Here is a 25,644-nt window from a genome sequence, read left to right as displayed (position 1 = left end):
ATGTGGGGATCGTTAAAACATCTAAAATTCCAAATCCAAATAGCGTTTAACACTAACAGACACAAAACTCCACCCGCCAATATTATGTACATTGTACACAAATAGATTTATTGCCAATCAACAACATACCAATTTATTCAACTCGAACCTGTACAATATTAAGCAGTAATATAGAGAAGCATAAGTTAAAAAGTATAGACTTGCTTCGTCAAAGGACTAATTTACTGTACAACAAAACGACACACTTTGTCTGAAAATCGCCAATAAACTTATTTTCACTCAATAATTTTCAAGATATATAAATCAACTAAAAAGTGATAGATTCGATCATGAAAAAAACAGGGACATGTTCTGAGATTCAAAACTCTTCCAATATTATACTATTTTTCAAATTTGAACATTAGAAAATCAGCCTGCACCCAACTCGTTTAAAAGAAGAGAGCTATAATATTTTCTTTACAACCATTACCTACCACTGCAAATTTCAGACCAAATTGTAATCGTAATGCAAAGTGAAGAAAAATGGAAAAAGATATGTACACTGGATGAACTTTACCGATACATATTTAACAAGGTAGAGAGAAAATACTTTTTAAAAGATTGGATGAAAAGAACTTTCCTGGAAGTTTGTAAAATAAGAGCAGATGACGAAAGTAAACAACCGACCAAGTGAGGACCGGGACAATAGTGGGTAAAGGATATCCAAGTGAGACATGATAGTATACTTAAAATATTCATTAGTATTTACAATGACTTGGAAACAAAAATAGGGTAAATAAAAGTATTTACAGGCATACAGCCATTTGGCCCCGTATCAGAGAGAAAAAGCCCTGTTTGCAACGTCTTTACAAGTGGATACGAAGTTCAAAAGCAGGTCCCATGACCTAATAAACTTTACCCCCATTTGGACATGTTGGTTCCTAATAGGTGAAACAAGCTAGTTAATAAAACACATTGCAGCTAATACTATATAAGAGCAATGTCACAAATCTGCACTTCAATAAAAAGCTAGATGGGAATAAATGTACAACGGCGATCGCATTCAAAAAATAGATACTGTACACTCTTTTACATTCTTTATACACTATTCACATCGCACGTTTGTACTATTTACTTACCTATGGACAATATTAACAAATTTACACTGCCGCAAGACATCCTGAACCTCAGTACAGGATACTCTTGCAATTGAGGCAGGATGGTTAAGCGTCACTGAGTTGTAGTACTATAAACATACCGCATAAATCATGTAAATTTACATCTTACAAAATGAAAAAATCTGAGCGTGAATATGACTAAGGCACTTTAATATGTTAAAAAATCAACGTTCAGAGCGTAAACACAACAAAGATTCGCATACTATTTACAATCAAAATTCATTCAAAGTGATCGCTCGTTTTATCATAATTCAGCAATGCTTTTATGCTTCTTATATACAGGGCCCCTTTGCCATGGCACGGAAAAATTTTCAGGCATTTGAGAGAAATCGCTATTTTACAACAGGAAAGAAGAATACATTTTGTACTTAGTAAAAGGGAGAGAGCTAACATACACTGTCATAGATGAACAAAAATTAGTTTTTAAAGCAAATCAAAGTACTAAGAAGACCTGGCGTCATCTTTGCCAGGAATTAATATAACACAATCAAAATTCAACCATATACATTATAAACAATTAAGAGCATAAATCAAACTTCTTTATCAGGACATATTTTGTAGTCCATGATATAAATAGCCTACCTTTGGCTATAGCTTAAAGTTATCATCAAATTCACGAGGTGCATTAGCACGCCTCGCAAAGATTTCAGTGATAAATTTGAATGAAGAGTAATTCACACCGCTTCATTGCTGTTTTTCATAACATTTCATAAATTTTTAAACAATGAGATTATAATATTAACAAATCATAAGGTGGACACATTGAAAAAATTAATGAGTATTTTCATCCATATGTTATTTAGATTCCGTTCCACACTTCCACGAAACAAGTTTTAGACCTTGTTCAAGATTTATATCGAAAAATATTCAAATTTAGTTGGACACTTCGTTAACAAACTGTATTGTTGTTTTGTTATAAGTGACTGAGTAGCTGGAAGTATATTACAAAAACGAGGTGTTTTTATATGTAAAAAACTGAAACACACGTTAAACTTATTCAGCATTCTAATAATATTTCAGAATGCATATAGACAAGAAGGGAAGTGATAATTTACACAAACAATATCGTCATCTGAAAGGTCGTTAATACTTTGTACAGAACACATATAGAATGGGTTGATTAGACGCTCAATTTACCATTTTACACCTAAAAGCCATGTTTGTCATTATATACAAGATAAAAATTGTTCGATATATCATCATCTGTAGAGTTTCATCAACATGATATTTACACAGCACTCTATAGACATTATAGTAAATTACGATGAAAACAAAAACATGATTCCGCTTGAAAGCGAGCAATAATACAACATTATTATTGGTTTGAAGGCATAACATTGCCACTAATGTCCCGAGGCAAAACAACTGTTGGTGCCCCCAGACTCGGAGAAAGCGTTGTTGAAACAGATCCAGGCGGAGAGGATGTGCTCTTCATGAGAAATTTCTCAAGTTTCGCAATTATGTGTTTGCCGTAAGTAAATTTTCTCAGTTGGGCCATGTGTGGACGAATCTTGTTTATCAGCAACTAAAAAAATATTTTCAAGATAAGTTATAGTTAACATATTTGAGTAACCTTTCCGTAGACTTTTTTATTACATGAACAAATCTAAAATCAATACCAAAAACAACTGCTTGCAGAACAATAAACAAAAAATGCAACCCTGCAACGTGATGTGCAGCCGGTGTCAGAAGTTTTAATGTTTTCATTGACACTGGAGTCGCAAATACAAATTCCCCAAAAGTCAAAATGGCCTAGATAGAGCTTGGGAGTCTAGATAAAACTTGGAGTCGTGTGTAAAATTTACTTCACTTCATTGCCCCGAGAGGTGAGAATAAGCGCAATATAAAAAAACAAATAAATTCAACAAGAACTCACATTTCGTTGTGGAATTTCAGCAACATCTAGCATTTTCTGAACGACATAATTCGCAAATTGATCCTTCATCATGATCACCAAAGCATCATGTTCCTGACAAGCTTCCTCAATCAACATTGCTCGTTCTAGCCGTGATGAATGACTCACACATTTCTCGACTACATTACTGAAAGGAAATAAAATGCAATATTTCAGTTGGCCATTGTACACTCTAGGGCTGAAATGGGCAAACTACGTCCTGTAGGCCAAATCCGGCCCATTTGTTAATTCAATCTGGCCGCCTGATGCTGCCACAATCGAACTAAAACCAAATTTTCATGTTTCAGCCTAAAAATTGGTTGATATTGCGATTAAATTAAATTTGGCAAGAGAATCATCGTTTCCAAATTTTGCTTTTGTAACACTGTAAGTATTGTTCATGAAATGTAAATTTTTACGTCACACTTACATGGCCCGCCAGTCTGGGTGGACAAAATTTGGGACCCCTGGTCCAAAAAACTTACCGACCTCTGCTCTAGAGCAAACCATTTTTATTAACATCTAACTGACAGGCGTTTTCAATCTGAACTACATGCCTGCTGTATATATAGAGAGGGTTTCTTTATCAATTAATTAAGGGCTGAATTAAGAACTGTTTCTTGGGGTGGAAAAATGCTCATCTTTAAGTTTGGTTAAATAACATGTCGTCGTCGAATACCTAGCATAGTCGAAACAGAAAAAAAATCCTTCAGCTCTTGGCTTTATTAACCGAGACACACTAAATACATATTTGTTACACGTGATTCGATTTTAGTATTACATTTTTCGACTGTTTCATTTTGCTGTTTACTGTGAGAACAGCATTATTTTCTGCAATGGGAAAGCAAAAATAGATTGAATATATTAAAAGAATGCGAAAAGAAAAGGGGTTGAAAACCACTGATAAAGAGCTAATAGAGGTGTCGATGTCTAACTTAAATATCAAAATATCAATCGACAATTTCAGGCAAGATAGTACATAAAAAAGCGAAACAACTGACCTACAAGACAAGAAAAAAAGATTAGTTCTTTAAGTATGGCCTGTCCTTAGCCCAAAATAACTCAAGCTGCTATGGAAAATGAAATCCTAATATCAGCTTACGGAAGATGATGAAAATGCAATAGATTGTTAGAAGCACAGCAACGTAAACCGGAATTAATTTCAGCAGGTTTACACTGTTGCACTTTCAACAAAATGAGCTAAGTTGTCGAAAAGCTGGTTATACACTAACTAAATAACTGAACAAACAAAAAAGAAAAGTAACTTAGTGCATTATTTTTAGAGGGAAAGATATAAAACATGAATATTTAGCCTGACCTCTGATTGAACAGTCAATACAAAGTACACAATAATAATCCTCGAAAATAAAAAATTCAGAAAAAAATTTGAATGCATTCATTCTCAGACCAAAGTCACACAGAACGTATCAAAAAAACCCTCAAATTTCAATAATGTATTATAGAATGCCTGAGACTCCACAGCTATTGGAGTCTTGTGACTTAATTCGACATATCCTACTTAATTTATTACACCCTAGGGGAAATGGGAACCATGGGGTTTGAGCCCTAGATGCGAAGTCTGCGATGCCATCACAGTCACGTCTAACGCTTTAACAGCTATGCCGTTTCGCCACTGTCAACTAGTCTCAGTAAGAGAGAGTTGTGTGCATCATTTGATCAGACAAACAAGTGATCATCACAGACTAGTCAGCAATGTGATTAAATAGCAATTAGCCCTCAGTTATTTGAGTTGTTAGATATTTGGGCGAGTAACTATTCTGCACTAGTACAAATTATCTTCAGATTATCTGCAAACCAAATTCAAAAAAGTTTGAATGCATTCATTCTCGGACCAAAGTCAGATCCAAACGTATATAAAAGAGCGTATATAAAGAATTTTAATAACGTATAATAGAATACTCAGGTAGAATTTTAATAATGTATAATAGAATACTCAGGTAATCAACAGATCAACACTGTTTTCACAATTAGAGATGAAAATACAATAATACGGTATAAACCTTAATAAAACCGAACTTACCTTGCAAACTTGTGTTGACTCAACTTCAGAACTTTGCCAGTGAGTCCTAACACTATTTTGCTTTTATTTTCCGGTCGTCCATGTTCAAGTATATGTTGAATAACGTAATTCCCATACTGATCAATGACTAATGTCTCAGCATGCTGCAAAAAATACAAAGTGAAATCATTTGAACAAAATTCAGTGTTGCTGCTATTCGATCTAATTTCAGTGAAAGTTATCGTTCTTGGAGTGAAAGTCAGGAATAATATCAAACTTGCTGAACGTTTAGTTTTTTTGGTACTACCGTAGCGTGTGTAACAGATAGGGTTAGACCGGCCATAATTTTATTCCAATTTTCCTTATTTTATTTAGTTCTATTACGAGTTCGGGGACTGTCTGTGTTAACAAAGTGAATAAACCCCCTGCCCATAGGTTTCAGTTCCTTTACACAATTTGATGTAAAGTAGACGAACAAAATTAATTACCTCCCTATTGGTACACACACTTCTGGAACGCATTTTTTTTAAACTTTATTACTATACACTTTATAAAAAGGTTGTCTAGTGTTAATGAGTTTCCCCGCCTTAAATCTCCGGCAATGAAGTAAACTTACTTGATGTAGTTCTTCTAAAATTGGAACAGTTTGTTCTACAGCACAATGTTCCAGGATTCTCTGCATCACACGACATCCATAAGGATGCATAGATAACAAGATTACCTAAAATAAGGTACAAAATGGTGTCAGTCAAGTATGTTTTAAAAAAACCGATAAAACTAATTAAAGCATAGCCACAGCTGTAAGTAACAAAGAGCATAGTTGAAATATGAATGTAATGCAGATTTTGGCAATTAGGAGGTATCCCATACTTTTGCTGAGAAATTAGTCACTTTTATTACTAAGTGTGATCTTCACCCGACCAAATTTTCTTCTTCAAAAATATCATACTATCGGGAATAATTATTATAAATCATATATTGAGTGATTTAAGAGTCTTGCTGCACACTAACACAAATATATTTCTGTAATTTTTCGTCTGACCAATGTCAGACTTCCTCAGACATACATAGTTCACATAGGTCAAACAAAACGTTACAAAAATATTTTTATGTTAGTGTGCAGCAAGACTCTTAAATCACTTAGAATAGCTATCACTCTATTCACTCTTGCTACAGCATCCTTGCATACAAATCCACCAGCGCAAAAACATAGAAGACAGAGAAGTAGTTAGGTATTGCGGAAACCCAATCAAAATCATATATTAATTTGAAAATAGATAAGAATATACCTGCCCTTTGAATGCATCGATTATGAACTGTAGGTGGGCGGGTTGCACGCATTCTATACACTTTTGAACGACATGATTTCCATTCTGATCTTTCACACATTTTACTAAATGACCATCAAGCTCCTTGACAATTTCAACCTATGGAAATAATAATAAAATTAAGAATCTATGCAAACATAACTAAGCTAAGATCTAAATAGAGTACAAATTTAGCATATTTATACCTCAGAATTGCTATTTTCAAATCAGCGTTTCATAAAGGACGCAGCAATATCATCACTGGTACGAATGTGAAATAATCCTACATAAAAAAAAGATTATCGAACCTGCTCTTCTTGTGGAATACATTCCAATGCTTTCTGGATAACTCGGCAGCCGTACATTTGTAGAGCAAGAGGTAGTACATGACCCCTGATACATTTTGCAAGTGCAAGCTTCTGTTCCTAAAGGTACATGAAAATTTTTGTGACAATTGTCATGAAAAATAGCAGTGTCTTTTGTTTCGTTTTTGACTCTGTATTGCCAAAATTTTTTTCAACTGATTTTTCTACAATACACCTATTAACTTCTTTCACTCAAAACATGGCCCGATTAAAGCAACGACTGATATCTAATAATATGCTAAAAAACTCAAATTTTTTTTAGCTGAAATTCGAAGAATTTTTTGACCTGGAGGATGAGTTGATTGTAAACCTGACCCCACAGCTTTTGAGTCTTGTGAGTTAATTCAGCATAACCTACTCAATTTACTACACCATAGGTGAGATGGGGAGACGTGGGATTCGAATCCCAAATGTGAAGTCTGCCATCTGCCATGCCAACACATTTAAGTCTGACAGCGAGGCCATTACGCCACTGTAAACTAGTCTCAGTAAGAGAGAGTTGTGTGCATCATTTAATCAGACACAAGTGATCATCACAGACTAGTCAGCAATGTGAATAAATATCAATTAAGCCTCAATTATATGACTTTTACATATTTGGGCAGTTAACTATTATGCACTAAGTAATAATTGTATTTCAGATTACCTGTGAACCAAATTCAAAAAACTTCTGAATGACATAATTGCCAAATACGTCAGTCATCAACTGGTAAGCGGCTCTTGCGATTTCATTGAAAACCATTTGTTTTTCTTGAGGTGTTGCGCGTTCCAATTTCTGTTGAATGAATCTGCAAAAATATTATTACATATTATTCATGTTTTGAAAAGTCACAAAAAACTAATCTACTACGAAGCCGAGAAAATAATATTTAGACAAATATGACAGTCAATTGTGCATCAGATACAAATAGACATCAATAAATTTCAGCAGTATCCATTGGTAATAGTAACATCATATGCACAAAAGATCATATTATTCAGTATGAACAAACCATGGCAGCGGGGACTAAGTCCGAGTTTATACAGATATTGTAGACATATCTCCAAACTTCCCGGGATCGGATTCAGAACTCGCATAAAAATAATAATAAAAAAAACCTTGAACCGTGCTGATCCCTTGAAAATTCGACAATGTGGTTAGCGAGATCTCTCAGTTGAGGATTAGGAAAACGATTATTTCTGAAATCATCCAGCAGTCGACTACGACCTTGTGCCATAAACATATCTTTAGCCGAAACTGGTCTGAAAATGAAAACAAGATTTTATCTCAAACTAATTCAGCAGACCACACAAATTTACTTTCCAGTTCGATTTGTAAATTTTGAATAAATCAAAATGAAACGAATGCTCAATGTGCTACATTTAAACTCTATTATTAAGATTTCACCACTCTCCAATTCAATAATTTTTTTTTATAAATTGATCACTTGAATACTACAGAGGATATTGGTTAAGGCTCAAAGAAATTTGGGCCAGCATTTGCCTAAACCAATTTCAGCCTAGCACTAATTGGGACTAGAAATCTAGAATGAGAAAAAAAACTCAAAATCGGTACCTTATTCTTGTAGGTGGAAACAAGGAGCTGCCAGAACTTCCAAAAATATTAGAAGACATCATGGATCCATTCCGAAACTTCGCTTCTGCACCTGGTGCAGCAGAAAACATCCTATTGCTCCCTGTAACACATATGAAGATGTTGGAACTAGGAAAATTTTTTAGGTGATATTTAATTAAAAAAATAATTTTTTTGTGGAATTATGAAAATCTGAACATTGAAAAACTAATGTTGGAATAGCCTCAGATGTATTAGCAATATTTTTCTTAAACACAAGATATTCATAAAGGTCGAAGAATATTTTCATCATCACTGGCTTATCGAGTATAACTAAAAATTTCAGGAAAATAGTATTTCAATGTGAATTATAAATTCTATATCATAATCAAATCTGCTATATCCGTCAAAATGTAACTACTAAGTACTTACTGATGAATATTGAAATTTAAATTTGAAATTTTTCTAACACCTCAACAGATTTTGATTAGAATAAATTATATTAATTTAATAAAAATGTAGAATGCATATTACAAATTGCAATTTTCGATCCTAGTAAGCTATGACAGCTAAATCAATTTATTTTTAACCTGTGATGGATGTTAATAACTAAATTTTTGTATGTAAGGTCTTCTGAATGTACTCCAAGTAAGGCTTTGCGCAAGCGCCACTGCTACATAAATCAGCTTCTATTTTTTGGAGAATCTAAATATTTCAGTCTCGACATTACCTACCCCATTTTAATTACACCCTAAATGTTTCGTTGAAATCCCAATCAAACGAGCAACCCACCTAGAAAACCACTTGGCGATGACAATGGTGGTGGACTCATACTATGATGACTATGGGCAGTGCCCACCATTCCTCCCAGAGGTCCAGGAGATGGAGAGATGGCCCCGATTCCCATGCCGGTGCTGCCAGGTGACATTCCAAATGAGTTATAGAATTGCGACATTGGGCCGCTGTACGGATGCTTAGCGTATTCCGAAAATGAGTCTCTTCGTTGAGGAGTGGAACTCTGACTTCCCATAGCTGAATGAAAAATATGTGATAACAAGAAACCATAGTAAAACAAGCACATTTGGCAAGAATCCAGATATGCATTTTAATTAACCAAGAAAATGTTAAGCAGTCCTGTTGATACATTTCAAAAATAAGGTGATAGGTTAAAAATTGGGGAATTGTGGACTCTGTCAAATTTTCTAACTCCCTGGAGTCAGGAGTCTGAGCCTAAATTCTGATTTGCCTGGAGTCTGGTGTTGGGACTTTCGATGGTGGTAAGCAAAGTTAATATTTTCCACATATTCAAACAGCATTAGTTTTACAACTGTAAGCGCTCCTAACATTCTCTCAGGGGCGGACACTTTCCATAATTTTGGGGGGGCGAACTTGGATCACCTTCCGAAAAACACCGCGCCGTGTATCGTCACGTAACAATAACCTGTCGATGTCATTCTCTAAGTATTAGAATATCATTTTGCTACTCATATATCGATTACCTAGGCTGCTTTGCTCGGACACGGAACTTGCGCGTCACTACAACAAGGTAACAAGCTATTATGGGAATTTTTTTTCTAAATTTCACCAAGGAATTATCATTTGACTAGTAGAATTGCCATTATTGCCGATTTATTAAATCATCATTTGAACTCGAAATAACATTCAGGATTCACGCAATGACTTTGTAGGGTTTTTATTTATAATTTAATACGAAAATAAACAGGCACAAGTATAGTCGCGCAGCCGGGATTTAAAACAAAAGGCGGGGTCAAACTGCCCATACTAGTAAATCAAAAATAGAAATTCACCGCCTCGCCGCGATTATGCCACTTGTTAAAAGAGCCGACTTCATCAACGAAAAACGATTTTTCACTTGTGCAAAGTAATCAATCAAAGACCAATACGGGCATATTCAAAATGTCTTGATTTATTAATTTAATTGTCTTCAATTTAAACTGCGGTCGAGTCGACAAAATAAGAGCCACTCCAAAACACGACGGCAATCCGCGAACATAAAAATGTGTGGTAAACTGCCCGTTTATATATTGTTTTGATCCGTATTTTTGCTATTTTGCGCATTCGATAAATTTGAGATGTACTTGTCACCAGTGGCGCAACCAGGCCGTTTTCAACGGGGGGGGGTCCGACCGGAATTTACACAGTGCAACCACGACGTAAGTCGCAACGCCACTAGGTGTCGCCCCGCTGAAACACGATAAATTGCTCGTGGTTAGAAGGGAAACGCCATCGATTAAATCCCAGCCTTTCGCTTACCTTGCCCTTGTTCATTAACGGTGCTTCGCTATGTCTTGCACCTCGTGGGTAGCAAAACGCCGTTCATTACATTCCAGCGAATTGCTAACGAAAAGCTGTTAATTATTTTCAATGTTTCCCTCGCTTTGCGCCTCGTGGATAGTGAAACACGGCTTGAATAAATTCAAGCAAGACTAAAAACAAAATGCACTTCTTGCGAATGAACCTTTTCACGACCCTAACCCCAGAAAAATTCTAAACTAGTAAACTGAAGCTCACCGGAAGACATAATGACAATTAAAATATTTGATTTACAACTAATTTTTGGAAAAAAAACTAAACTAACTAAAAACTGACTAATTTAATGCAGGGATGTCCAAATCGAATTTAAATTCAAATATCGCAAACTTCAAATACTGTTTTTTCGTGTTTATAATAATCCCGAATATGGCGCACATATCCTAGCGTCTTCGTCCATGTGTGGTTCGGCAATATATTACAGCTGACATGGAAGAATTTCGATAAACTTCGACTTGAATAACTTATAAGACTTAGTCGAGATGGTTTAGGCGTCCTCGGCAAATTGTGTCTTAATTAGTTGTTTTCATCCTCAGTTTCGATAGTGACCGAACATAACAGGAAATTTCTTCATTTCTTGTAATTTAGCGCGTATAAAATAGCTCTTAAATAGTATTTAATATCTATCGCGGATTTCGTCGGCATCCGGCGTTGATGACAACATCGTTCAGTTTAAGTTAGCGGTATTCATTTACAAACAAAAATACACAACAGCCGACATGAAATATTCAAATCAGCGCAGAGTTCAAAAATGAAACACGTTTTATGGTCTTGATATGCACATAGAAAGAAGAAAGGACAGAGAAATAACGACTAAAAACTAAGAATGGTATGCTATGTTTGTGTACTTTTGTTTACCATCGTCATCATAATCAAATCAGTTAATTAAACCCGATTCCCAAATTTCCGTCCGCCAATAATGGAGAATAAAGATGGAAAAACGTGTTTGACTTTTCGAGTCGGCGTTGATTTAAATTTTTCATGTTATGTGTTATAATTTTTTAATTATAAACCAATGCCTCCAACCTAAAATGATCGATATTGTTATCAACGACGTCGGGATAACGATAAAATCTCCGATAGAAACAATAATATTTAGAAGCTATTTTATAGATTGCAAGAAATTAAAAAATTTCCCATTAAGTTCGATAACTATCGAAACTGAGGATGAAAACAGTTAATTAGGGCAGGATTTGCTTTTAAGTTTATTGCCGAGGCGCACAACATATCTTGACTGAATTGAAATATACGATAGCAAATGTAAAAAATTTTCAACCAAAAACGTCCTCGACGTCTTATAAGCACTTCAAGTCGGAGTTTATTGAAAACCTTTCACGACGACTGTTAGTTATTGCCGTGCCACACATGGCTGCTTTCGATTGCGATAAAAAATGAAATAATTGTGAAATGTTTTTAAATCAGAACGTGGACGGGGGCGGTAGGATGTGTACGGCGTTTTCGCTTTTCGGCCTTTCATATGTAGAAAAGCTTAGGTTAAGCGAAGCAATATTTTTCCGAAAATAATTTCCGTATTCAGATTTTCAGAGTTTCTACTGCATTATTATAACATGAAGACGGGCGTCGTTACATTGCGTAAAGACGATGAAGCACGAGAGTATTCGTCACAAGAGAGAGAGTGATAGCATTATGCTATTGTGTCGCTTTCAATTCGCATCGACAGCGCGCGATTTCTACTTTTTTGAGGTAACATATCTCATTTTCGAATACAAACATATACGCGGGGATAGCGATTATTACGTAACTAACAGCAAAAAGGTATGATTGAAGCCGGGCGGTGTTAAATTACGTCGAGGTGATAAAGCACTGGAAAAATGTAGTTTTCCCCGGATTGTTATGACCGTAGAATGACGTTGTTTGAACGTAGAACAATAATAAAAAAAAACGACTTTCAAACGGGGGGGACACGACCCCCGTAACCCCCCCGCTGGTTGCGCCACTGCTTGTCACACTGGCTCCGCTCAATCGCAATGTTGTCACTCCGATTATTTTTAAAGATAAAATCTTTCGAAAAATCCGTAAAGTTTCTGTCAATTCTCACGTAGTAAAAGTTATTTCAGTACAATAAAAATACATAAATAAGTACAAAAAGTGATCGAATATACTTTAATTATCTTATATATCATCACTCAGCTTTGTTTAATTTAATGTTAACACGAAAATTTTCGACTTCAATTTAACAGTAATGGATAAAAAGGCAAATCCCGCTCACAATTGACCGTGTTTCGATTTTAGTGACGAAATGTTTTTAATTGAAGGTCAAGCAAACATAATTTGTGCAGTAGGCACCCGAAATTTTGCGATTTTCGATGCCTAGAAAAGCGTTTTTAGACTGTCACGGGCCTCAAAAACTTATATTATTTAGTTTTATTTTTAGTATTTTATATTGCCGCTTTTCAACTTTTCGACATAGTAAATGCTTTGATCTTTGCCCGCAAATTTATGCTGGGCCTTGCACGAAATCCATAACGTGAGAAGATACGTCCAGCGGTGAAAATTGTTTATAACAACTTTAGATCTAGTTAATTTTTTAGCGATAATAATTAATTGTTGTAATGAAACACAGTTTGCCTCTTTCACTTCTCTCGCAAGTGCCAACAATAACACTATTGAAAGATTTTGACAATGAGAAAATCATATTAAATTGTACAAAAATGAATTAGTTGTGCAAAACCGTGGCCGTGATCGGCGGTGCGTTTGAAGACGAAGTATTACCCGTGCGGGCGCGCATGTTTCACGAAAATGTGAGGTGCTCCGAAGGCGCTCTGGTCCACATTATTGTAAGAAAACAGGTATAATATCGGTAACTATTAACCGTTTAATTGCGCTTGACTATCGCACTTTTCGGAAATGATAATTTTGTAGGGCGTAAACAACATGTATTAATTTTTTTTGCGAAATTATTGGGGGGGCGACCGCCCCCCCGGGTGTCCGCCCCTGCATTCTCTTAATGAAGACTTGCCTATGCCAAAGTTATTATCAAAACTTGAATTTTTGGGGTTTAAAGCTGGAATCAAAATTTTTCACAAACTGGAATCGAGAGTCAATGGTATATTTCTCCAGACTCCACAGCCTTGGGGGAAAACAGTATTCACTAGAAAAATATACTATCAGTATTTCGCATTTTCAAGTTCAACCTATGGAAATAAGAGTGAAATTAAGAATTTATGCAAGACTTAACTGAGCTAAGAGCTAAATAGAGTACAAATTTACTATATTAATACCTCAGAATTGCTATTTTCAAATCAGTGTTTCATAAAGGACGCAGCAATATCATCACAGGTACCAATGTGGAATAATCTTACAGAAAATAAAAAAATTGTCGAATCTGCTCTTGTGGAATACATTCCAATGCTTTCAGGATAACTCAACAGACAGCCGTACATTTATAAAGCCAGAGTTAGTACATGACCCCTGATCCAGAATAAGAATATTCACAAGACAAAATAGATACTAAAGAAACAACACTCACTTGATCCTAATGATCCCAAGCCACCCAGTCCACCAAAGGTACCTAATCCACCATGTGGTCCAACCGGTGTGTAAGCTCCATGACCAGGGGCAGGCACAGGAGTACTCCCACCACTTATTGTTGGACTTGTGTACAATGCACCAGGCGTCTGACCTGAATTTAATAGATTGATCAAAATAGTAGTTACCATTCAAACATATATTCACTAGATGAATTTATTGAATATCAAGTCTTTCAACCAAAGGAATCTATTTAATTCATCCCAGGATTTTCTCAAGGAGGGTCTTTCAATATAGGAACTTCCCATGCAACGGCTTTCGAAACAGCTGCCGAAATTATGCCACTTGATGAAGCGATTAATACACACATTATGAGATAATTTCAAAATAATCATTTCGTTTCAAAATGGAAAAGCGCCCACTGAAAGGTGCAAAAAGCTGATTACAGAACCAGAGTAACAGGTCAAATTTCAACTGTTACGTATCTTCAACTTACTGCTCATCGGCCATTGTTACAATTGAAAAAAGAGAATTTGACATTGTGTGAAAACCTCCATTACAAAAACAAAACAAGTAACATTCATTGGTTGACAATTGCACTGAAGATCTCAACTAATGTCTTTCTATATTTGTCCTCACAACCCATGAAAGAAACTCCTCAATTCCCAGACAAAGTTTAAATTTCCAAAATCAAAATATCTTACTGTGTTGAGATCCATTCATAAACATTGGGCCAGCAACTCCAGGAGCAAACAAACGAACAGGACCGCTGTTATATCTTCCATTGTTGACAATAAGTGCTCCAGTTTGATCATAATACGCAGTTGGGATCATCTGATATCCAGAACCTTATATAAAGGTAAACAAATTATTTTCACAATATATATATACCAATATAGTGTGGGATTTCGGAGACGACTTTAGTTTTTTAGGAGTTACATATAAAAAGTTGGGAGATGATAAATATGGTTACATCTAAATAGAGAAAATATACTATACGGATACACAAAATTGCGATTTGGATAGAATTTGTTATTCTACACTTTGACACTCAATAATAGCTTAAAAAAGTATGGTAATTTGAAATGGCTCGCTTCATATTTCTTTTTTAAAAGTTACAGACATAACTGCAATATAAATGCCGAAATGTCACACTCACCAGACATAGCCATGGCAGGATTTATTCCTTGTCCTGCCAAAGCCGCACTGGTCAACATATCTTGATAAATAGGAGGTTGAGCCCCAGACTGTATATCTCCACTTTCTGCTTGAGGCGGGGTGCCCGATCTTTGGGTCATTGCCTCAGCTTGTGTGGCTCTAGTTGAATTGGTGGGATTTGGACTCGAGCTTAGTTGGGAAGCAGCTGCGGTGGCAGCAATTTGTGGGGTTATCATTGGAGGATATGCAACATTGGGCCATGCAGCGTACGCCGGATATTGTGGCATCATTGGAAATTGTCCTGCCGTAGCTGGATCCGGAAAAGCTATAAATACAATGTTATGGAAGATGTTTTGTTTTCAGATATATTCAGCTACATATTCAATTGAGCCCCAAGCAATGTTTCACCAAAGCAGTCACTCAGGGGTAACTGTTTCAGAAAAAGGAGGGATCTTTAAAGTTTTCCACAAGCATATCCAATTAATTACACACATCTAATCCCTGAGTCCAAAAAAAAAATGCTGAAACTTACCCCCTGCATTAGGTGCAGCAATGACATAAGGATTTGGCAAAAACACTCCTGGCATTGCAGCAAGTTGTTGCTGCTGAGCGAGAAAGTATTGCTGCTGCATCGCAAGTTGAACAGCCAGTGACTGTAAAAGAATTTTAGATTGTTTAGAAAATTAGATTTCAAGCTGAATATGTGGAAAATATGAGCTGTACCTACTATACTATACAACTACACAAATAACATAGTACATTATGGAAAACAGTTCTACACAGTTTACAAATTTACTTACAGTTATAGCAAGAAAGTAGAAATGCTTTATAAATGTAGAAATTGTAAATACCTCGAGAATGTACACCGGTTGAATTTGCAAATTATTTCAACATATCAATATAAAACATTCAACCATTGAAGCATGCTATTTTATGTCTAATTACTAGGGATGCGACAAGATTCGGACTCGTGCTCGGATTCGTGGCCGAATCTCTCCTAATTTGATACTCGGATTCGGCCCGAGCCTTTGATGATTTTACCCGAGTCCGTGACGTCATATGTCACACGATAGTCAATCGCAGACTGAAGACGCATTCGACGAGAAATTCAATATTTTCGTTCTGTTTTGCCACGAGACTGTCCGGCCGATTTTCTCTCACTATTTCTCTCTTTTATCCAACTATCTAACAGGGGGCTTGCCTAAGTGAAATTGAAAGATTGCGTCAAAAATGAAATTCACGACAAAGTATGGCTTTTAACGAACTAAAAAGTATGCCTCGTTAACATCGAAATTCCGCCTGACGGTGTTTGGTGAATATTTTGCTAAGTCCTATTTCGAACATCTACTAATCATCGACCATTAATCCGTAGTCAGCGAGTACTCACATTTATAAACAAAAATAAAAATCGTGAAAATTGATTTTTGACAGAAGTGCAACTCCGTGGGGATGTCCACGGGAATGTCCGTGGCGTTATAATCGTTTACACGCTCGCATTCAGCGCCGATCAAATGCATGAAATATGAAACTATTTCTTAATGTTAATCTGAGTCGATTTTTTTATCGTTACTTAATCAGTATTTACATATGCCATCATGATTGGTGGGCAAATCGAATTATTCGATTAACGAATACCGGAATGTAAAAAAAGGCTTTTTTCGAAATTTTCTAGAAGACTGTAAACTCGGTAACAACATGGCGTTTATATTTCCTAATTTTGTCATAATCGCTGATTATTTTTTTTTCACCGCAATCGTTTCGGCGGCCAACATTCCAGTTAATGCTGGTAAACTAAATTTAAGGCACTTCGTTATTAACAAGTAAATATTCATTCTCACGCCACGGCATACATCGTTGTTTGGTTTTTATATTTCGGACATAATTGTGAGTTCACATCGGCGAAGATATTAAAGAACTATTTAGGAGTGAATACGAATTTTCTATCTCCTGTGTAGGATTTGATCCTCCATATCACAATTTGTAAATTAAGATCCCAATTTTAAGCGAACAATATTGCGATATTTGTGGAGCTGATAGTTGACTTTTTTATGCTTTTAATTTTATATCGTGTCCGTATTATTTTCGTATAATAATAATAATTGAAAACTGAGAATTCACGCAACTCGGCTTCGGGTTAAAACAGTTATACTGAATACTTAAATAAATCGGCAATAATGGCATTCCTTAGTGATCAAAATAATATTTTTCCCTAAAATCTCGAAAAATTTCCATAACATATTTGCTATTCTGTTACGCCGTTTCTTAATTAAAAAAGCGGTGTTTACCGGCTTTATGAAAAATTAGAAATTGAAGATTGAAGATTTGTCACATTTGTCGTTTCCGTCTGTTAGCGAGAGCGGTAGGTATATTCTTACTCCTAATTCGTTGTAAATTAAATGTTAATAAATTTTATTTTGCTTTTCAATGCGCCGTGATTTGTATTATTAAAAGTGGTTGCGTCGGAAAAAGAGAGTTCTTCTCTCCTTTTGGGCGCCCATAACGACGTTGAATTCGTTTCGTATCTGTTTCATGGAGAGAAAGAAAAATACGCCTTTCTTAATTGCAATCAACAATTGCTCATTCTCATTTATCATTATCGGCGCCAACTAAGAAAAAGATGATTGTCTCGAAATCAATAGTGTTTATGTGCAACGTTATGAATTACCGATACATAGTCTCATTTTACACAATGTTTAATTTACGACCAATATACGTGAACAACAGCTTCACTTTAGGTGTTTATTTCGGAGCTAATGAAAAAGTATTGGACTCGGGACTCGGATACGAGTCCAGCTCAAATACTCGGATTCGGCCGAGCCGAACCTTTTTGGATTCGTCGCATCCCTACTAATTACTATGATATGAAAATATAGCTGCTCATTAAAATCACTAATTCCCGTGACACGCAGGGTTGTCCAAAACATATCGAATACTTTTTCAGCTAATATTGAACAATTCCGGATAATGGCCACTTTTCGCCGTTAGCAAGGTGAATATTGAATATGAAACTTTCGACTGTATTCGATATAGTGAATTATTCAGTATTGGCCATCCCTGGTTACACATTTTATCATTAAATTTTGAAAAAGTGCATATTATACATCCTAATCACCTCAACACATCAGTCCATATGTTATATATCGGTGTTATGGTGTCATAGATTTTTGCATCAATGAAGTTTAATAATAATTGAAAAGCAGAAACTATAGTGAGTAATAGCTAATTTGAATAAAAATGTTTAAACGCTTAATACATAAGAGATTCAGTCAGTATATACCAACGAAGCTGATAATTCAGTAGTTCGGTTGTCTGCAAAACTTTTTTATTCGTTACGATAATCCTTGATAATCTTAATTAACAGCTGAAGAAATTGTTATCTGATAGTCTTAAAATACTTGATAGACTTTCACGACAATGTTCATAGCAGTCAACAGTCTTTGTTTTTTGAATGAATACATTTTTGCTGAGCGAGTTTCTTTAAATTTGAACGATTTTTCGTTTTCAAGCGAATATTCATAAAATCATACATGATTTTACAAAAAATTGAAGTTATTTTCAAAAATCCTACATCAGATTAAAATTATGAAAACCGTACTTGTTGTTGAGCGTTATAATCCAAATTGAGTTGACTCATCTGTTGTTGCAAAACTCCATCAATAGATGTGTTCGTAGATTGACCTTCTGACTGACCAAACTCAACATCACCAGCAACAGGAAATGTGCTCATTTGTGGCTGTTCTGTGGTTCCGGTATTGTCAGATGAACTAGTGACTGTTGCTATACTTCCACCTAATAATAAAAAATTATGAAAATTTTCCAATTTGATCTCGCTAGAAATAAATCGCACATTAACTGTCCATGCTTCTGTAAACTGAAAATCAAATTGAATTAATCTACCAGAAAGGACCAACTATTAATAGGATATTTAGGTACTGGGACAAGATATATTGAAAGTAGAAGAGAAAGTAGTATCTAAAAAGTCCCTCTACCAGCCATCAGCCGAACAGAAGTGATCAGGTCTGTGGTGTCGGAGGTTTAAGATGTTTTTATTGATATCGGAGCAGGAGTCGGGAATCAAAATTTTGAATTCTTTGAAGCCAGAATTAGACTTCCAATAGTGATTATCAATAATAAAATTTCCGACCATAACTTAAGTATGATAAGTATTAAGAAGTTAACAAAGCATCTTTATTAGGCTTGCATATACCAGAATGTTTATGGAGTGGAGTCAAAATTTTTGTCAGTTTAGTGTTTTGTAAATAGTTTAGCCGAAAAGAGCCCCAGCTCCATAGCACCCACAGCGACTCTGATTGTCTCAAGGCTACATAAGTCCTCTCAGGTATTCCATAATCGTTGTGAACATAGCAACCATAACAAATATTAAAATAATGGTGAAAATACCATCAAAAAAATTAGTCTCACCAGCAGATGCATTTTCAGGTGAATCTGAATTCTGACTCTGAGGAGTCTGATCAGTAAGCTGAGAACTGCTTGCAGTTACTTGTACTGTTGCACTACTGGAAACAGCCGAAGGAACTGTTTGAGCCAAGATTGATTGTAATTGCTGTTGATTTGCAGACAGCCTGTGTGCTTTAAGTTCATCCTCTGTTGGAGAATTGTCACGGCTACTTCCAGTTCTACCAAAAGAAAACAATTTTTTCATTTCTCCACAGGATGTTCAAGCCAACAATCATGTATGAACAAAATCCTATACCTTGTGCTCTCTGAACTGGATGTTTTCTGCTCGGAACTAACTCCTTGTAACTTTCCCATTTGGCCAGAAACTGGGTTTGAAGCACCATTGTTGTTGCCACCACTAGTTACCAGAGCAGACGCCTGAAAGAAATGCTTGTTAGACAGAGATATACCAAATTATGGCGGTTTTTTCTTTACTTTCGAACTGAGCCCATAGAATAGTAGTCTGCTGGCTATAAACAGAAGCCTACATTAGGTACCATTCCCCATGGCTATATTGATTAAAGTAAAACTGCCATAGTTTTTTATTTATTTGTGACTGAAAGTAATGCATTCATTCCTTTGCTTTTGTTGGTTTGCTTTTATTATCAACTGTGCATAAAATATTTAATGAAAAGTTCAATTCAGAATTGGGTACTTTTCAAATAAAGCCATGGGTCATAAGTGCTGCGAGTCTATAGAAGGGGGTCGTAGATCATAGAAGTTTGAGAACCACCGATTTGAACAAACATCAGTTTTGAAAGGGTTTTGAAATTAGCATACAGATTTTGGGATTAATCACAAGCTTATTATTTTTTTCTATTTAATCACTAAAACCGACATAAATCAAAATATTCCGCAGGCTACAAGTTGTTAAACAGGGTGTAATCTCCCCTCTCGACAAGGACTTTTTCATTCAAACCCTTTTTATGAATTCCAACAAAAAATAAGAATAACATATGCGCTAATCAGGTGTCCGTTCGACATAGGCCAGGATATTAAATGGCTAAATAACAATGAGAAGTAGAAACAGCATCTTACAAAAGCAGACTGGTTCATCAAGCTGGATGTATCACCTACAGAACCACCAAGTACATAATCAGCAATGTTGAATCCCAATGCAGCAGACGAGTGTGTTGCCAAGCCGATAGGATTACTTCCAGAGTCTGATGTACTGAAGCTGCCTGAAATTGAGCATTACAAATTTCAATAAATTATATATAGTTCAATATTCTTCAGGTGAAACTATTGATTTTTGAGAAAATTTGACATAATAGATGGTTTTATTACAAAACAGACTGTTCCTAAAATGAAAATGATTGCATATAAGAATTCTAGAATATGAATGGGCGGTAAAACCAAATTGTTCATTTTCATTACAAAATTTGCTCCAAGCAAGGTCACGGGGGTGTAGTTAGGAATTTTTAAGGGAGGGAGGGGTTCTGAAATTCCTAATAGCCAAATTGGACTGTAACATCTAATGGGTCCGACCGGAAAACCTGGGTTTTCAAGAGGGTCTAAAAAGCATTTCAAGATACAAAATAGTAGGAATTACATCATACTTGATATTCTTTTATTGCTTGTGTTGGAGCAATCGAGATGTACCACTGATTAAAAAACCCTCAATTTACAATCACCTGTAAGTAAATTTGCTGAAGAGGTCATTGGTAAAGATGGATTATTTGATGGAGTTTTTTCTGTTGGACTTGGTTGGCCCCATGGAGCGCCACCTGATTCTCTGCCCCATTGCTTTGTACCTAGTAATGAAGCTCGATCAGAAGTTCCACCTGTTGAATTTCCATTGTCAATGTTCCACAATTTTGTACCAGCAGAATTCTGCAAATATGAGATCCAACAATAAATTAAAATATCATATAAATGGCAATAACTAGTGATATAAAATACACAGAGCAAATCCTTTTTAGTTGACACATTTATATGGATTATGGCGTTTAAATCGGAGTTTCGACCCTGCGATATCATCATAGCTAACTCTGATGATTGGTGCACTATGCCAGCGCACTTTTTGAATGTCGAAACAGTATAAAAGCTGATTATTTGTAAAGCCGACAGAAATTAAATAACACATGCCAGTAAGATTGGGAAGTCATTTTATGATATTAAATTGATAAGTTTTTCCATATGGAGCCAAGGACAAAAAGCCGAGCATTATTTTTTCTTATAGACAAAAACGCTTTGCACAATATTAGTTAATGGACCAGGCATGCATGATTGCAGTACAAAAAAAAGTAAAATAAACATAAAAATAGTAAAATTAATCAAGATATAAAGTATATGCAAGATTGAAATTATCATAGATTAGTTATGACTGTTCACTTAACCAATATAGCCAAGAACACAAAATTGCAGGAACTTGTGCAAAGATTGATGTAGGGTTATGAAATGACAACATTTGCAGCTTAGGGGCCTACAGATCAATATTTTCCTGGAATAACTTCCAATTTTGTCAAATGGAATCTATGGCAGACTGGCTTATAACTCTTTTTCCACCATTTTAGGTCCAACGAGAATTTTTTTTAATTAAAGATTGAATGGAAATGAATTAAGGCAATCTATTCGCATCTTGTATAACACATGCATTAGTTCTATATACAGTGATACCTCGATACTCGAACGATTCGGTAGTCTATCAAAATATTCTCGTCAAAAATACTTCGGTGCTCGAACACCTCGCAGAGTGAGATGAAGTTATTGCACACAAAAAACTAATCCCATAAAGCCCCTTCCCCTGCCAGAAATTAGCTCAAATGTACAGCAACTAATCGCTTTTTTATAGTTCTATCTTCATTATGTTCAATCCTCATTATGTACACATTTAAATATTTATTGTTCTACAGGTACACGTTTTGTTAATATTTTAGATATTTTGGAATGCGTAAGAACGAATTAAAATAATTATCATTGTTTCTTATAGCAAAAGAAGTTTTGGTAGTCTAACAAATCTGTAGCCTAACACAAATCCAAAAAAAAATATGTTCGACTACCGATGTATCGCTATATAACAATGCACACACATAAATGCACAATCGATAAAACGTACAGAATAGTTAGAGACACCACTCCAAGATGTTTGTGAGTGGTTATTTATTGTTGTCGAAGCAGGATTGGTGAGGGAATACATGGATGTGGGATCGTCTTGGGAAATAATCTGAAATAAGAATTTACATTGCTAACATCATGATACACCTTCGTTTTAAAAATTTGTATTCAATGTAAGGTGCAATTTTTTTAATTTGGAAATCCTTTTTAGCATAAAACAAAGGGCTTGATAATACATCTAACAAATGATATCAAAAATTATTTATTGTTCCATAACTATGACATTGGATCCAATTATTCTTGCACAAATTATGTAAGTTAATCGTGTGCATCATGTGTTCTTCTCACGCATCGAGCTTCCTGCTTCAAAGATGCACATTAATTTCTTGATGTTGCATAATATAGCTGCTAATCAGGAATGGAAGAACTGTGGCATACTGCTTGTCAACAATCTAAAAGGAAAACTCGCGAATGCTATGGTACAAATCAAAGAGTAATTCAGTGGCGACGTTTTTAGATTGCGTTTTCTTATTGCATGGTGCCGGTTTGAGCCCATATAGAGGCCCAGACTGTCTCGTAAAGGAGGAATTTCCACTCACTGTCATAACTGTATAAATTCTAACTTTATATCTGTATATTGCACTACCGTAAAACCAGGCAACTTCGGATTAAATATTCAATTGTTTATATCTCGACTGAATTGCGTCATATTGTGCTTCTGGCAGTTTCTATAGTGAGTCCATATATACCTAAATCTGTTATCACATTCGATCGCGCATTTTTATTTATTTTTTAATTGAAAAAGCACATTTTAGCAAAAAATTGACACTCCATTATCGAGCGGCTTAAATCGCTGGCTTAAAGCAATTGAACCAATCAAACAAATGATCGTTGTTATTTCAAATCTACGACAACTCGTCGGCGCCTGAATGTCTGGCGTAAAATCCGTAACGACGACGCAGCATGACTTCGTCTTCAAAGTGAGCGATGTCAGTGTGACGTCAAGTTAACGTGTGCGTCAGATGCTATTATTGTGATAAAAAAATTATTCGAATTTCAATTTTTTTATGTCTCCTGCGACATCTCGCGATCAGTCTAATTTTCTATATACATTGATAACGCCCTCTATCGAATGTCGACATTTTGCATAGTTAGATTCAGCCAGTCAGTAGGCGTCACGATTTGAACTGTTTGAAAACGGAGTGTCAATTTTATAGTGAAACCTGATTTTTTTAATCAAAAAATAAATTAAACTGCGCGATCGAATATGATAACAGATTTACATATATAAGGACTTACTATAGAAACTGACAGAAGCAAAATATGACCCAATTTAGTCGAGATATAAACGATTGAAAATTTCATCCGAAGCTACCTGCTGTTACGGTATTACTGTTAATAGCGAGCATGCAAACTCTAACTACATCAGAAAAATATTAATTAAAAATGAATCTGAAATTTAGCAGAAAGTATGATCTGAAGCTTACCCCAGCAGTTTGTGCAAGTCTGTTCAAATGCAATTGTCCTGGGGGTAAATTAAAGTTTGGCACACCTTCTGGCCACATTCCTCCCCCTGGTCCACCAACATTGCCAGGTCTTTGCATGGTACACTATTTACAATGGCCTAAACAAAGTTTGAGACTGCGTTTACATTGCATAAAGGCTGATCTGAAACAGCAATCCAAGTATAAAAAAAGTAAGCCATAATCGCATTTGAACCGATAGAATAAACAAATATTCACAACATAACCATGTTGGATAAAAAATAGATAGCTACATACCTGAAATAATATGGCAAACGCTGGATCAAAAATGATATTAAAACTAAGACATCGTCCAGGTACCCGTCATTGTTGTTCCTTCGCCGAAATGAATTGTGGGTAATTCCGTCGCACGTGACGAATGAGAACAACAAACACGTGTGCCGCGAATGGGCTCAACGCTCACCTGGCAGTAACGCGAATTCTCGCCAAAGAGTTACATGCTTTTTGAAGGATAACAAATTAGTTTTACGTTCTATAATGCCAATAATTACTTTCTAATAACGTAATCCAGCTGGAATTAAGATTTCAAAGAAATGCGGACCAACGGTACCGGTACACGTGCAACAAGTAGCGTTTTTCAAATCGTGGGTGGGCAGACTGGAAATTCCGCAGTCCTCCCTATTAGACAAAACTTGCGGCGTAGTGGGAATCGTTGTAACTGCAATATCTTAACCTTCTAATTTATTATTTTCCAAACGTCTTACATCCTAGTCTTGCCTCAAGTTCATTACCAGCCCACTGGTGTCCGGAGTCTCTTTTTTGTAACGGGTTTTGTTTTTAGACATTAATCTTCTTAATTACATATATTTGTTGGACTTCTTTCTATTCTACCTGTATCAAAATTGGACTTTTATCACGGGTGTCGCCGCTTGATAACCAACATTGTTTTTTTCGTGGCACCCTTCACCCTGGAATGCCATTTCCATTCCTAGTTTTTGTTTGCATCAAAAGTATGTTCATTTTGGTGAAAAATAAACTACCGACAGACTGACCAACACCTCCAAAACTGGAGAGCTCTCATAAAAAAACTTAAATGTGAAGACGAAGCAAACTCAATTTAGCAATATTTCCTAAATATATGTGAAGCTTGCATCACCTGGAGAAACGACTGATGTGCATACAGAATTCTACTCTGGTTGCCAAATGCTGACACAATCGATCACAGAAACATTGCAGGATTACTTAGCTCTCTATAATCATAAATACCACAAAAAAAAAATGAAATCATAACATCCGGCCATGTCGTGTAAGATATACCAATTTATCTCATGAGTATAGGAGAAAAGCATGCTAAGGCAAGACATCCCAGTGA

At 35.7% G+C, this 25,644-nt stretch overlaps 1 protein-coding gene across 2 annotated transcripts; it reads right to left on the bottom strand.

Annotated features, from left to right (window-relative positions):
* Positions 1-106: 106 nt before the first annotated feature.
* On the bottom strand, positions 107-24,727 carry LOC120330952 (pumilio homolog 1-like). Of its 2 annotated transcripts, XM_039397943.2 has the most exons (22): positions 24,570-24,727; positions 24,276-24,412; positions 22,790-22,897; positions 21,366-21,564; positions 20,770-20,912; positions 19,988-20,109; positions 19,696-19,910; positions 18,869-19,062; positions 15,806-15,926; positions 15,275-15,598; positions 14,820-14,963; positions 14,117-14,269; positions 9,088-9,327; positions 8,299-8,419; positions 7,842-7,985; positions 7,390-7,531; positions 6,687-6,803; positions 6,361-6,498; positions 5,688-5,792; positions 5,093-5,235; positions 3,034-3,199; positions 107-2,682 (listed from the first exon to the last, which is right to left on the bottom strand). In XM_039397943.2, the coding sequence occupies exons 2-22, from the start codon at positions 24,390-24,392 to the stop codon at positions 2,473-2,475; spliced, it is 3,366 nt and encodes a 1,121-aa protein (XP_039253877.2). In that variant the 5' UTR covers positions 24,393-24,412; positions 24,570-24,727; the 3' UTR covers positions 107-2,472. The 2 variants fall into 2 exon arrangements, with proteins under 2 accessions (XP_039253877.2, XP_039253879.2); XM_039397945.2 differs by lacking the exon at positions 22,790-22,897.
* Positions 24,728-25,644: the final 917 nt, after the last annotated feature.

This window comes from Styela clava, chromosome 6 (assembly GCF_964204865.1).
Source record: "Styela clava chromosome 6, kaStyClav1.hap1.2, whole genome shotgun sequence".
Lineage (NCBI taxonomy): Eukaryota > Metazoa > Chordata > Ascidiacea > Stolidobranchia > Styelidae > Styela > Styela clava.
Note: the sequence above shows the minus strand (reverse complement) of the source record. Positions and strands in the feature narration are given on the sequence as shown.

Excerpts from the sequence above, each read along its gene's own strand:
- LOC120330952 (XM_039397943.2), bottom strand. The coding sequence starts at position 24,392 with ATGCAAAGACCTGGCAATGTTGGTGGACCAGGGGGAGGAATGTGGCCA. Across the intron at positions 15,599-15,805 it reads TGCTGCACCTAATGCAGGGG|CTTTTCCGGATCCAGCTACG; the intron begins GTAAGTTTCAGC and ends TTGTATTTATAG. Across the intron at positions 6,499-6,686 it reads GTATTCCACAAGAAGAGCAG|GTTGAAATTGTCAAGGAGCT; the intron begins GTTCGATAATCT and ends TTATTTCCATAG.